Source organism: Artibeus jamaicensis, unplaced genomic scaffold, assembly GCF_021234435.1.
Source record: "Artibeus jamaicensis isolate MK-2021 breed Jamaican fruit bat unplaced genomic scaffold, CSHL_Jam_final contig_402, whole genome shotgun sequence".
NCBI classification, from domain to species: Eukaryota; Metazoa; Chordata; class Mammalia; order Chiroptera; family Phyllostomidae; genus Artibeus; species Artibeus jamaicensis.
This window is the reverse complement of record NW_026521818.1, coordinates 19517732-19533381: the sequence shown is the minus strand read 5'-3', so window position 1 is coordinate 19533381 and position 15650 is coordinate 19517732. Positions and strand designations below refer to the sequence as shown.

The following is a 15650-nucleotide window of genomic DNA, read 5'->3' as shown; positions in this document are numbered from 1 at the left end:
GTTGGGGTTGTGGTTAGGTTTTCTTAGGGGGGTGTTGTTTGTTTTTTAAAAAGTACTTTTTAGAAATAAATGTGAAAATATTTCCAGGTGGAATAATCTATGTCTAGGATTTAATTCTGAAGTGAGAATTACAAATAAGGCAAAATTTGCCATGCATCGATAACTGGTGAATCTGGAAAACTTGTATGCTAGATACATTATATCGCTTTCCCTATCTTTGTACACATTTCCCAATGGTGTAGTTTTTTTTTAATGGATAGATCATTTGGATCATGAGAAGACAAGCAGATAAATCCAAACCAAGGAGTTCAGTGCAAAATAACTTGCCTTAACTCTTTAAAATGTCAGCGTCCTAAAGAAATAGGCCAGCTTGGAAGTCCTCTAGATTAAAAGATTTTAAAATAACAAGGTAACTAACTGCCATGCATGATCCCAAACAACTATATAGGACTTCATGGGACAAGTGAGGAAATATGAATATGAAATATACATTTTAGATGAACAGTATTTCATCCCTAAATTACTTACGTGGGATAATTGTATTGTGCTTGTACAGGATGTTTAAAATATTTCAAACTGACTGTCATGTTGCAATGTCTAAAATTTTTTCTTATATATTCATGATGGGTGATTTTTGAGTGCACCTGCCCACACCACATTGACTGTTCAGCAGTTTTTGACCAAAACCAGCAGGAGCCCTGTGCCTCACCCTCCCTGTTCACCCCATCTCACTCAAGTGACTTAGTTTTTTGTTACTTCCCTGGATGAAAAAAGTCCTCAAGGGGAAACATTTTGCCGATGTGAAAGAGATGAGACAAAAAACAGCAGAAGCATTAAAAGGCATCAAAATTGATGAGTTCAAAAACTTTTGAGCAGTGGTAAAAAGTCTTGATAGGTGTATTGTATCAAGTGGAGAGTACTTTGAAGGTGACTGAAGTTTAAACATCTAAGAATAAATATACAATTTTTAATAAACTGCAGGGGTTTTTTAGTTCCTCTTCATATAAGGTGGAGTAGGATAAAAATGAGCAGACTTCATTTCTATTATGTATACTTACTGATAGATAACAGAGAATTCCATGCCTATTTTCAATGACCTCAAAGTTAAGTAAGTGCAAAGACAGGAGATAAATGAAGAAGAAAGTGGAGAACAGAAAATGCAATACACTGATGGACTAAGGCAAAATTGACACCAGTGGCATTACTTAAAACCATAATCTTTCACATTTTATGTTTTGAAGATGAAATTGCATTTTCTCTTCTTCCATACCTCAAATTGAGGTCAATAATGTTCCCTGTTTAGCAACTGCAAATACTATTTTCCAGCTTTCCTGTTTTCTAGTTACGTATTTATATAATAACTTCTGCATTCCCTACCATTTTATGGTAAAATCTGAGTAGCAACAATCATGATAACATCAATAGTGGTAACATCAGTGTTGCCCACAATGCATAATGGAAACAAGGCAGAAAAGAAAATGATGGCTTTGTCTCTAAAGAAAAGATAAAGACAAAAGTCTAATAATAGTTAAAAACATAGCAAATAAAATGGTGAAATTTTGTATGTCTGGTTTGTGTGTGTGTGGATGATTTGGAGTTCAAGAAAATCTTCAGGGCACACCGATTTGGGCATACAAAAAAAAAGGAGTTGCGTTCTAAGCAGAGAGAAGCACCAAATGAAGAGGGAAGAGCTCGTATGTACACCTGCACACACACACACAGGCACACACAGGGCCTGGAGTCCAGTCCCAATAGAAGGCAGTGGCATATAAGTTTGAGTATGAAGGGCTCGGACTGAGAGCTCAGAAGCTCACATTTTGTTCATTGAACAAGGGTGAGTCACAGTTTCAGAGAACATGTACAATAAGAAACATAAGAATATACATATACATATATATATACATATATATATAAATATATACTTTAAGACAAATAAGGTAGACCAAATCACTTTTCTCCTGAAGTACTAAAAGTCAAATAAATGTATGTAAAACAGCATTGTAAAGTGTGGATTTGTATATATTTCATGATGGAGACTTCAACTTATATGGCCCTCACTTATGTGCTACCCTTCATTCTTCATTTTCAAATGACTAGCAACTTATATTTTCATAGGACTTGTTTCAAAAGTTGCATCGCTTGACAAAGCTTTTCTTAAAAACTTAAATTAGAAAAGCAGCTTTATGTATACAAAATTTCTCTTTGCTTGAATGAGTCCATACTAGACTTGATAAAGGCAAAACACTTTTCTATTTTAAGGCAGCAGTACAGAAATTTGATTGGCATTTGTCACTGGGCAGAGACTACCATTTGTGCCTTCCATACACAATATCAATGTCAGAATTGGCCTGAATTGTTAGCTGAACATGAATAGTTTCTTTCATTCCTATGATTTTGCCTAGTCTTGTGACTAGCAAAAACAAACTTCTGTTATATAATTGGGTTCAAAATTTAAAACCACTGAAAGTGCAGTCAATTGCTTGAAGCTATACAATAGAAAATAAAAATAATGTCATTAAACATTTAAATTCCAAAACTGTTATAAAATTTGTATACATAAAATTTATACTGTTCTGAAATACATTAAATCCTCACAATAACTGTTCTGCTTATTGTATTTACTGGGAAAACACTAGAAAGGAAAACTTTTTATTTTTTTTTTTACTTAGAATTAGTATAACTATCTATTGTAAAAATTTACCATAGAATACTTTGTTTTAGTCTCCTGAATCTACTACATCTTTGTGTGAGTTTCTTCCTCGTATTCTAAGACTTATCAAGTAACTCTCAAAATTATCCTCTAAATTTTAATAATTCCTTCTCCCTTTATATAATCTGTTCTCGGTTTCTAAAAAAACCTATTAATTTTTATAAAGATTTCATTTCACTTTCAGTACCTTATAAAGGTAGTAATAAAAAAGTAGGACTGATATTCTTCAAACACTTGCGATTACTAACCTTTATATAGGTTCATGTACTTTAAAAGTTCAGAAATGTTTAAGTATCCATTAAGAATTTAATTCTATTGTTAAGTAGTGGTTTATCACAGCATGACTATATGGGCCATATCTAATTAAGTAACACTACTGATACTGAGCAATACTTTTAAAGAGGTATTTGTGTTTAAAACAATTGAGACACCTCTAATTAGAAAACAACTCATTTCAACTAAAATGTATTTAAATTGCTCAAAATAAAAATTAGATGCTTAGACGTGTATCTAAAAAAAATGTTACTTGTGTGACTTACTCATATTCTGAAAATTATGCAATTGCCAATGAAAGAAATCAAAGAAGATCTAAGTATGTGGAGAAGCGTCTGTGTGCATGGACTGGAACATGCAAACAGTATACATGCACATGCTCACATTGACATACAAGATTTGTTGTCGACAGAATAAAAACGTTAAGTGTATTCTAAAATTTATATGGAAAAGCAAAGAAACTAAAATAGCTAAAACAATTTTGAAAAAGGATAAAATGGGGGAAAAATCGATCAACCTGACTTTAAGGCTTATTATATAACTACAGTGATCAAGATGCATAGTACTGGTAGGGCAACAGACTCACAGATCAGTGAAACACAGAATCCAGAAACAGACCCAAAAAATACGAGCATGTGGGAGGCGCTCCCGACGCATCCTTCCTTTCTTTTTTTTTTTTTACTCATTCATTAGTTGATTTTTTTTATTTTATTTTTTTTAACTTTTTTTTATTGATTATGCCATTACATGTGCTCTATTCCCCCCTCCATTCCCCTCCACCCTGCATACCCCTCCCCCACCATTTCCCCCTTTAGTTCATGAACACGTGTCTCAAATTCTTTAGATTCTGTATTTCCCCTGCTATTCTTACCCTCCCCCTATCCTTCCTTTCTGAAAGTGTGCTACGTATATTACACTCTAAGTGTTACCCTTGCAAGGTGCTTTTGCTCTTCAATGGCTTCAGATTTTACTCTTTCATATTTTTCTCTTTGTGCAATTAATTACCTAGTCTTTTAAAAAGTATATCTAGGTGGCCTGGCTGGTGTAGTTCAGTGGATTGAGCGTGGGCTGTGAACCAGGGGGTTGTTGGTTTGATTCCTAGTCAGGGCACATGTCTGGGTTGTGGGCCAGGTCCCCAGTGGGGCCACATGAGAGGCAACCACACATTGATGTTTCTGTCTCTCTCCCTCCCTTCCCCTCTGTCTAAAAATAAAAAAATCTTTAAAAACAAATATATACTGTAAGAACAGCCCTCCTTTCTGTTACTGCCTGACTTCTCAATTTTTAATGACATTTTTTTAGTGTCATTATTATTCTATCCTCAATAGTAGACTGTGTATATAACATAAATTTGATGCTCACCTGGAAGTTGTTCATTAGACCATAGGAACAAGGACTGCTTTCACAATAAGAAAAGTCAAAGTTTAATTTGCAGGCTGCAGAAGTACAGTTTGTTAGCTCTGTGACAATAGTGTCATTAATGTTCCCGGTGGCATCCCGCACAACACAAGAGCCTGAAGCACAAGTGACAATAAGAACAAATAATATAGCTAGCTTTTATATTTATTTCAAATTTATATACATACCCATAAAGAAATTCTGATACTGACTACACATATACATCCTTACGATAGCACACATTGCATTAACAGTTAAGATAGCTTTACATGAAACAGAATTTGGAAAGCACCATTTTCCTCAGTGTTTAAGTTGTGCAGTGGAACCTTAAAAAGAGTAGTTATGTACACCTATACACTTAAAAACCTTGGAAATGGTTGTCTATAAATAGTATATTAAGAAAACTATCTCCTGGCCTATTTGGTTAAGACAGTCTTAAGCAAATATAAAAACCATGTATTGGAAGAGTTCCAAATGGCAGAAACATTTCCCTGTATTCCAAATATTTTATATTTAAAACCTGAAAAAGCTCAGACTTCAAGTAATGTTTTCTGTACTAGAAAACAAGTTGAACATTGATGAATTATAATTCTATTTAAGCCTTTGTCTCTAGTAAGTTTATCCTGATATTAAAAAAATATATGGTCTGAGAAATTTCTTAAAAATAGCCTATGGGGCAAAGTGAATGGGTATAGATGAACCAAGATTAATCACGTACTGATAGTTCTTGAAAACTTTTTTGAAGCTGGGTGACAGTTGTTATAGTAGGGTCATTAGAAAATGCTCTCCATTTCTGTGCAAAATTGAAAACTCCCATAATAAACATTTAAAAAGTTTTCTTAAAGCACTTTTACTTCTGAAGTATTTTAACACTACTATCCTACCACATATGAGGTAATATAAGCATTACAGAAAAAAATTCACAATCGAGAGAAAATTAAGTTTGAAAGGCAGAGTATTTTAATGACTGGACAGACTACACATAGTTCTTTATTCTTAAATTTCTTCATTTAATTTTCATTACATGTTTGCAAAACCACGTTTCCTTAAAGGTGAAAACCACTGGGGAGCTGAGGGGAGAACCGAGCCTTCTCTAGCCCAAAGGCAGTTACGCTTCTATGTGTTTCATATTCCAAAACATGTTTTGTAGATAAAAGGCCCCATTGCTTTGAGCTAGTTATACTGGTGCAGAGGCAATCTTTATTGGTTCAGCCACTGAATTACCAGGGAGAAAGGGCTACTCCAATTCTCCAAGGGCTAGTGCAGATAGAAAAAAAGGGATATGAAGGCCAGTACTGTTAGAGGGTCAGATAAAAAAACAAGGAACCTTTATCTGCTATAAATTACTTTCCAATTTGAAATATATTCAGTTATATCATTCTTTAAAGTAACACCAATTCTCTAGCTATGAAACTAAATTTTCTTTGTTTTATGTATGAAATATACAAGAATGCTAGGTAGGAACTTTTAAGGGAACAAAAAGCTTAGTATTTTGGTAAGATTATAAATAGCATTAGTGCATTTGGTTTTTAAAAATGAAATTTATGTATGAATTATAAAGCTAAATAAGATCCAATTCCTTTTTAAAATTTGAAATTAGCCCACCACACTAATACTGAATATTAGCATTTCCAACTCTTGTTTAGTGATTTTTCTAAATTAGATTTACACAAATTAGTAGCGGAGTTTGTAAACAGAATTCTGTCATTACTTCCCCCCAAATGACTGACTATATGGCAAAAATGAAATTTCTTACAGAAATACTACAGAAACCTTATATACTATAGTGTATGAATTTGGAGTTCTTGATTCTTTAAATTGGTATTAAAATAAGATTGACTCTTAAAGTATGCTTAAAACATTTAACTATAAAATTTGAACTTTATACAGTTTATGCATTAAAAACAATGCTTACATTTCAAGAATATATGTTTCCTGGGTAAAGTGTATCATTTCATGAAAGTTGATAAATTTTAGACAATTCATCTAATCACTGTATGCAAATCATATGTAAATTAAGTTATTGAATTTTTCTGGATTAGAATGTTTCAATTAAAGAAACTACTCCTATAAATAGCCTATAAAGAATTTATATGAAAAACAAACAAAAAAACTAAAACCCAGTTTGCCACAAAAACAAATTTTAAAGCAAGCAACAGTTATCCTTGGTAGTGAAATCTCTAAACTTCAATTTCGTCATCTATAAAACACTGATTTTAGAGACTGGAGGACCACTGTCCTTTCAAGTTCTAAACTGCTATGTGTCCATAAATGCAATCAAATGGTAAACACCATTTTGTTTAAATTATTAAGACTTTAGTAAGTGTTTTCATTCAACGTAGTATGCCCCATTTATCAAAATCAGCTTTTATGATAAAAATGCTAGGTATTGCTTAATGATATTGAAACAATCTTCATATAATGTGATTAGGAGAAGGTATTAAATCACCATCACATATAAGAACATTCAAGAATTTTTAAAGAAGAGAGTTAAATGCATTTACTTTTACATATAAAATAATATCTTCTACAAATATCTGAAATTTAAAAGTTTGCAGATAAGATCTTATATAATTTTCTAATTTATTATAATTAACAAAATCCTGGAGGAGGTGCAATAGATCATTTGGTGATTATAGAAGATGACTACTAGTTTACTTGAAACTATTTTCTTTTTTAAATTAAAATATGCCGTATCATGTCTTTTTTCCTGAAATATTTCTAAATTTAAAGATGTCATGAAATAATTATTTATACTATGCACATCATGATATTTCTGAAACATATAAAGAAATGTAAGGTTATTTACCTACAGATACTGCAATTCCTACATAAACGAATGTAGTAATTAAAATGGCTAAGAGTGTTCCTTTGGGTATGGCTGACTGAGGATCCTAGAAGACAAGAAGATTTTTTAAGTATATCTTTAAAAGTAAATTACATGTATACCATTTTAATATATGATCAATACAGTGCTAATATATAATCAATATGGTACTTACTGCGAGATCACCTGAGATATTTGCTCCAGCCAGAATACCAGTTGCAGCAGGAAAAAAGATGGCAAAGACAGAGAAAAATGTCTCTTCCTCTCGAAAGTCTGGCCCAAAGTTCTCAGTAAATATTTCAGCTGTAGAGAACAAAATATTTTTGGCAATTAACAGATAGCAAATTAGACCATAATATTTTAGGTCAGGAGTAAATGGTATGTATGATCCCTGGCATTTCTTCCATTCTAATAACTGATAAACTTTTTAATGTTTACTAATTCACATACTGGTATTCCTCTTTTCTTATATGAGGGAACAGTTTACAGTCAAAATGATGATTTGACCTAGGATTTCCCCTACTAGTTGTTTACCTTAATAATCCAGTTTCAATCACCCCTACTGTGACTGTTACCATTAGTACAAAAATAAATCAAAGCGTGGCTAACCCCTTCAACCTCAGAAGTCAAAGAAATAAGAAAGGAGGTAGGAAAACAAAAGGGACATTATACTAATCTGGAACCACCCCCCCCCCACTCAACTTAAATACTATCTGTGCAGCTTTCTCTATTTCCTTGTGGTGTCTTGTTTGATTTTTAAGGCTATTTTGGGGGCTTCCAGATAATTTTAGCTAAAGCAAATTAGGAAAGGTCCTTTCCATTTCAAGAATAATGAAAGTTTCAACTAGTCCTACTGTTTCTATCTATTCTGGTAGTCCTGACACTCAAACAACCAATCAACTGTTATTTATTCATCCATCCATTCAATATTTAAGTATCTACAATGTGCCAGGCCCTGTACTGAGGCCATCTAGTATGTCAAGAGATACAAGAGCAAGAAGTGAGACAATGTTCCTGCCTTTATGGAACCTAAGAGTATCGATGGGGAGTTAGGCAGAAAGTAAAAACACAGGTCATTAAGAACAGCGTAAATGTACTGATGGAAACAGGGTACTGTGATTAAAAAAATGAGGGAATATATTCACTGTGGTTACAGAAGGCTAAAGAGCTGTAATTAAGGAGACGATCCTTACAAAGAGGCTTTTTTGAGCAAGAATCAGCCAGGTGATGATTAGAGGAAAGATTACACCAGGAATAAGAAATGACATTTATAAAAGGCCCAGAGGTAGGAAAAAGGCTTAGTTCTTCTGAGAAATTAAAAAGAATGCAAAGCTCTTATACAGTAAGGAGGATAATAAAATCAGATTGGTGAGATCAGCAGGGGTGAAACAATGCAAAATTTTAAAGGTGTTTAGATTTTATCTAAATATAATGAAGTGCCAGTGTGGGCTTAGAAACATGCAAATGACATAATGTGATTAAGGTTTATGTGGATGCTGTGTGGACAGTGGACTGAGGGCATCAACATCTGAAGCAAGAAGACCAACTGGGTGATTACCCCCGTGATTCAATCTAGGAGGGGAGAATAATATACTGATTGGAGAAAGATTAGAAAGGAAAGGGGCAGGCAAGTAGGAAACATTGAGACCCTGGCTTCTTCCATGTACTCAAATGGAAATTCTGAGGAGGATTAGGTAGGAGAGACATCGAATAAGCAGTTACGGTTAAGCCTGGAGTGGAGTTTAGAAAAGAAACCGGGGAATAGAAACATGCCAGTCTCTTACAGCATTTGGAGCCACTGAGGAACACATCATCGAAGGACAGAATATAGTTGGAAGGCCCAGTACCAGACTTGTGCAACTCTGACATTTAAAGGAGAGGAAGAAGAGGGGTAACAGGAGTGATGGACAATGTGACATAATACAAGAAAAGTATTTCAAGGGGAATGGGACGACTGAGTATACTGTTGCTGAGCAGCAGAGGACTGAAGTACTGCACACTGGATCTAGCACCGTGTGGTAGTCAGCTCGACAGACAGAAGGCAGAGAAAGGTTTTAAGTAAGGAAATAAAATCATTTGGTAAAAGTATGATGGGAACAGGCTATGCAGTCTCCAAGTATCCTACCACGGATTACAGACCACTTAATTACAAAGAAGAAAATGGCACCTTCATAATAAAGAAACCTCTGAGGTACCACTTTGACTAAGTAAGTCATTGATGTTAAAACCATTACTAATGAGGAAAAATGAACTCATGTGAGTGCCCTAGTGAAATAAATTAAGGAAAACATAGTGTTCAGGTAGCATTCCTGGAAAACACAAATTACCTGAGTCCATACAAACAAGTCAGATGAATACAACCGGATGGAGTCCTCCAGAACAAATGGCCTGTACTCTCGACAAATGTCCTTATGAAAAACAGAAAAAGGCTAAGGAGCTGTTCCAGATTCAAGAAGACTGAAGATTGTGTACAGAACCATTTAAAAAAAGAATGAAGAGACACGACAACTGAATGCAACACATAATCATGAACTGGATCCTGGAACAGGAAGAAAAAGTTGCTATAAAGATTTTTATAGAGCCCTGGCTGTATAGCTCAGTGGATCAAGCATGGGCCTGCAAACCAAAGGATCGAGGTTCGATTCCCAGTCAGGGCACATGCCTGGGTTGCAGGCCAGTTCCCAGCAGGGGACACATGAGAGGCAACCATACATTGATGTTTCTCTCCCTCTCTCCTTCCCTCCCCCTCTAAAGATAAATAAATAAAATATTTAGAAAAAAAAGATTTTTATAGAAACTGGGAAAATTTATATATGGACCATATATTAGATATTAGCCTTGTGCCAAAGTTAAACTTCCTGAATTGTCCTTTTCCTTATAGCTACGTGCTTACATACAGTGTTTACAGGTAAAGCCATGATTTCTGCAACTTCTCTCAAAAGGCTCAGCAATCATAGTAATAACCATTAGATATGAAGTGATAAAACATGTGGCAAAAAGATGGAATATAAACGTGTTCTTCATTCGTGAATCTAGGTGAACGGTGTAAGGGATTTTTTTGTATCAATTTTTCAAGTTATCTGTAAGTTTGAAATTATCCTGAAATAACAAATAAGTAAGAGGTACAGATTTGAGAAATTTGTCTATGAAAAGTAACTGAAAAAATGAGGTGGTAACTTGGCTGAGAATAAAAGACAGGAGATAGCACTTTCAAGGATGGGAATGATGAGAGCCAGTCCATAAGCTTATATGGAGGTGGGAGTTTTGATACACAGACGCAAATCAATTATAAAAGGATAAATGCCTATGAGAAAGTAAAAGAACTAGGATCCAGAATACCGTAGAGGGACGGACTGGTCTTTAGTGAAAGAGAGATACTTCTTACATAAGAAAGGAAAAGAACAGGAAAACATGAATCCCCCTATTAGGCAGCAATTTGAACTGACAAGTTTAAGGACATACCCTGTCTATTCTTCACACTGCCTTAGTATAATCAGAGGAGAACCAAGCAGCATCAGCCACCAAAAAAGAAAAGTCACATTCCACAGTGTATTTAGATTTATTTACGTCTGACTGAAACAGGCCCAGATGTGCTAGTTAAATGCAATAGAAATTATTACTTTTCTAGCTAACTATGTTATACTTTTATGAGCTGCCAAACTGGAAGAGGAGGGGGGAAGATACACTAGATCCTTTAGGAAATAATAGCAAGTAAATTTCACCAGTGGTGACAATTAGATGCAGAATGAAAAAGGTTACAGAAGATAAAAACTGTCGAAAATGATCACACAATTAATAATGCAAACTGTAGAAAAACTTTAACTTCAATTACACAGAAACTAATATTTCTAGTTACTTTCTGTCTCAGAAATAAAACTACAAGAATAAAAAAGCCAGGTCAGAACAAAAGTTACCTTTCACTTATAAATTCCTCAAATTAGTAGAGAACTAAAGCACCTTATTTTCAGTAACACTGACTTTTTTTTTACATTCTATTATCTTTTGTTGCTAATAATGAAATGGCAAGATAAATAAAAGTGATTTTTTACTCCAATTGTAACATAAATTAAAGATAAAAAACTAAATTGAATTGACAATCACTACATCAAACTCAATTATGTCATAAATACCTAAAATATACTAATAGAATGATATAATATGTACCTTTAAAAATATTCTTTTTTACTTACATTTATAACCAAAGAAACCTTTGGGCTTCTTGCTCTCCAATGGGATAAATGTTCCTATGATGAAATCAGCAATAGCAAGTAGCAGAATCACCAAAAGAACAATCTGAGCCTGGAATTTTAAACATTAAAAATCAAAACCAAATCTCTTATGTTGTACATTGATTCAGTTCCACTGTAATATAACTTCCATGGGGAAAGGACTTCTGTCTTGTTTCCTCAGTGCCCTAAACAATGCCAAGCACTGAGTAGGTGTTCCGTAAACTTTTATTAAATGAACAATCTTTAAAGTACTATCCTAGAATGGTCAATACAGTGGGGGAAATAGCAAAAGTAGGATGATGCCATATATACTTGAAATGCATTAATGATGTGCATGCCTTCGCCCAAATCATAAAGCACTCTACGTGAATTCCACAACACTAGGCTTTTCATTCTATGGATCATTCTTTCCTGTCCCCTCCACCTGACAGTGCAATCTTGAGACATGGACAATATATATGCTACAAACCCAAGTTTTAAACCAACTCCAAACCTCCTGATGATTCGGTGACAGCTATATGAAAAGAAGGGAAAGTATAAAAAGAAGACAACACCCAGGAGGGGAATTCAACCAGCAATGGAGCTGGAAGACAGAAACAATCTATGAGAACTACCATTTCTTCTCTTGCACTTTTTTTTCCTGTTTTGTTTGTTTTACCAATATAACTGGTAAAACAACATGTATGTTATATATGTTATAACATATAACAATATACCATATTTTGCCGTGAATAATGTGCATTTTTCCCCAAAATTTTGAGGGAAAAAGAAAGATGCACATTTACACATAGATAGTACTAATTCTGTATCTATATAAGTGTTTTTAATTCTTTTATTTATGCTTATGCATTAGAAGTGTAGCTAGAAAGCAGTGATGATATCTATATGCAAAGTAATGCCCTGGAATACAGTAATTGGTTTTGTTTCTAAATATAAATAAATTGAATTAAAAATGAAAATGAGGGAGGGAGGTGGGGAGCACTGGGGGGTGGGCTGGGATGGAAACAAAAGACAGAAAACTGTACTTGAACAACAATTAAATAAATTAAATTAAAAAAAAAAAAGAAAATGAAAGATTTTTTTCCTGAAAGTTTGGGCCAAAAATGTGGGTGCACATTATACATGGGAGCACATTATACACTGCAAAATATGATATTAGTTTAAGGTGTACAACATAATCATTTGATATTCATATATATTGCAAAATGATCACAAGTCTATCTATAGTTAACATCTGTTACTATAGTTATAATTCTTTTCCTGTGATGAGAACTTTTAAGATACATTCTTTGAACGACTTCACATATGCAGTGCAGTATTAGTAACTACGGTCACCATGACTGAACATTACCTCCCATGACTTATTTCGTAACTGCACCCCCTCCCCACCCACTTTGCTACCCCTGCCTCTCCTCCTCCACTCTCAGCCTCCCAATAAAATTCAGCAGATACTCATGAAAAACTGTGAAATCTGTGGAAATAAGGACCACTTACATGGTAATGCCCCAGGTAGTACTGAAATTCTTTTTAGTAAAGTCAATTTGTTAAATGTTTAAGTAAATGGTTTAATTGTGAATAATGACTTACCCGCCATGAAAAAATTATTCTTTTGGATTGTCCTAATTTTTGATCTGGTAAATATTATCATAGCTCATCTATAACACAAATATGTGATTTTATAAAATCTATAAAGTAAACACTAAAAAATCTGAAGCAACTGAGATGCTCAGCAGTACCTTTGTGAACATGTATTATCAGGAAACAAAAGCTGTACTATGCGGGATATTCTCTCAAAGATTCAGAAATATGCAGCAGTGGGCAAAAGTATATTTACAGTCGTTCATATGGAACAGACATGCAGGTTATGGTTACTACAGTAGCAATGGCACAGAGCACGGAGGTGCAATCTCATAAGTGCTCAAAAAGCCAGCCTTCATTAATAATAATACAAGAATAAATTCTGTGCTTCATGCAAACCTACTTTTGCCCACCCATGTATTTGGGTGCTCTGCCTACATATTAATATATGAATTCAGCAATTTTTTCCACAAGCAATGGTACTGGCTTGGATAGTCATGATTTCTGAGATTTCAATAACAAGGAGCAAGATCAGCTTCTCTAATCCTTAATGGCACTAAATTGAATTTTATTGCCCCATGTTAATTTTTTAAAATTTTTTTGATTATGCTGTTACAGTTGTTCTATTCCCCCTTTCATTCCCCTCCACCCTACCCCCCATCCCCACCATTACCCCCCCTTTAGTTTATGACCGTGTCTCAAGTCCTTTAGATTCTATATTTCCCATGCTATTCTTGCCCCCCCCATCTATTTTCTATCTACTGTCTATGCTACTTATTTTCTGTACCTTCTCCCCCCATGTCCTCCTCCCACTCCACTGTTGCTAACCCTCCTTGAGATCTTCATTTCTATGTTTCCACTCCTGATCTAGCTGTCCTTTTAGTTTGCTTTCGTTTTAGGTGTGGTTGTTAATAATTGTGAGTTTGTTGTCCTTTCACTGTTCATGTTTCTTTAACTTCTTTTTCTTAGATAAGTCCCTTTAACATTTCATATAATAAGGGCTTGGTGATGATGAACTCCTTGAATTTGATCTTATCTGAGAAGCACTTTATCTGTCCTTCCATTCTAAATGAAAGTTTTGCTGGATAGAGCAATCTTGGTTGTAGGTCTTTGGATTTCATGATTTGGAATACCTCTTTCCAGCCCCTTCTTGCCTGTAAGGTCTCTTTTGAGAAATCAGCTGACAGTCTGATGGGGACTCCTTTGTAGGTGACTGTCCCCTTCTCTCTTGCTGCTTCTAGGATTCTCTCCTTCATTTTAATTTTGGCTAATGTAATGATGATGTGCCTTGGTGTGTTCCTTCTTGGGTCCAACTTCTTTGGGACTCTCTGAGCTTCCTGGATTTCCTGGAAGTCTATTTCCTTTGCCAGATTGGGGAAATTCTCCCTTATTATTTGTGCAAATAAGTTTTCCACTGGTGGCTGTGCCTTTCCCCCTTCTGGTACCCCTATAATTCGGATGTTGGAGCATTTAAAGATGCCCTGGAGCTTCCTAAGACTCTCCTCATTTCTTTGAATTCTTGCTTCTTGACTCTTTTCTGTTTGGCCATTATTTGCTTTCTTCTGGTCCACTCCATTGATTTGAGTCCCAGTTTCCTTTTCATTGCTATTGGTGTCCTGTGCAATTCCATTCATTTCCATTAGTTTCGCCTTCATATATTTGTCTAATTTGTGGCTATAATCAACCAGTTCTGTGAGGATCCTGATCACCAGTGTTTTAAACTGTGCGTCTGAGAGTTTTGCTATTTCTTCATTGCTTAGATCTATAGGCTCTGGGGCTTTGAGATCTTCTTGCGCCATTTTTGGTCTGTTCTGGCCCTTTAAGTGTGAGAAGCGGCGCCTTGGACTCCCAGGTTGCTGGGTTGTGATGCTGTATGTGGAGGTGGGGTCAGAGCAGGGAAATGGCGGCACCCTCCACTGCCGCTTGCCGCAGGGACCCGCTGGGTCCCGGTCCAATCGCCCACTCCCTCGCCTGTCCACCTGCGCACAAATGCGAGACCACAGTCAACTCGCAGCCCTGCTCCCCCGCTGTCTCCTCCGCGATCGCTTGCCTGGTCGCTCGCTCACTAGATCCAACCCTGCGCCTGGATTCCACGCGCCTGAGTCCATCTGACCAAGTCCTCCTGTGCAACCCCGCTTCACCAGCCGCTGGTTTCGCCCCTTACCTGTCAGGCTGAAGAATTTGTTGTTAGCGGACTTCCGAAAAGTTCAATTTTCCGTGTTCTGGCTGTGTTTTCTGTTGCTAATATTTAGTCGTCTTTAAACTTGGTTGTGTGAGAAGGCACGGCATATCCACCTATACCTCCATCTTGGTGGAAGTCGCCCATGTTAATTTTTTAAATTGAACTTGTAACTAAATTACAAAGCCAACAGTTTAATTAGGGCTACCTAATATACTGACCTGAGCATTTCTATATAATGTAAATCACAGAAAGGGCTAGAGGAGAGGTAGGAAGTCAAAAATGTAAAAAGTACTTGTTCGACTGGATCCTACACTGATGGCTACCTCCAAACATTCCCCATCTTGTCAGTTAGAAAGTAACCTTACATATAAATCTCTCTGAAAATGAGCACTCAGGAACTTTGAAAATCTAAAAATGTTACCACACTTTATAGCATTCCTAAAACAAAAACTG

The 15650-nt window shown here is 35.4% G+C and overlaps 1 protein-coding gene across 1 annotated transcript in view; it reads right to left on the bottom strand.

Annotated features, from left to right (window-relative positions):
• Positions 1-15650, bottom strand: part of SLC12A2 (solute carrier family 12 member 2) — a 93907-nt gene that overhangs the window by 35612 nt on the left and 42645 nt on the right. The window contains exons 7-10 of the mRNA XM_037138207.2: positions 11399-11507; positions 7384-7511; positions 7191-7275; positions 4346-4497 (exon numbers count right to left, since the gene is read on the bottom strand). Coding sequence (XP_036994102.2) covers positions 4346-4497; positions 7191-7275; positions 7384-7511; positions 11399-11507 — 474 coding nt within the window. The remainder of the gene's footprint in view (positions 1-4345; positions 4498-7190; positions 7276-7383; positions 7512-11398; positions 11508-15650) is intronic.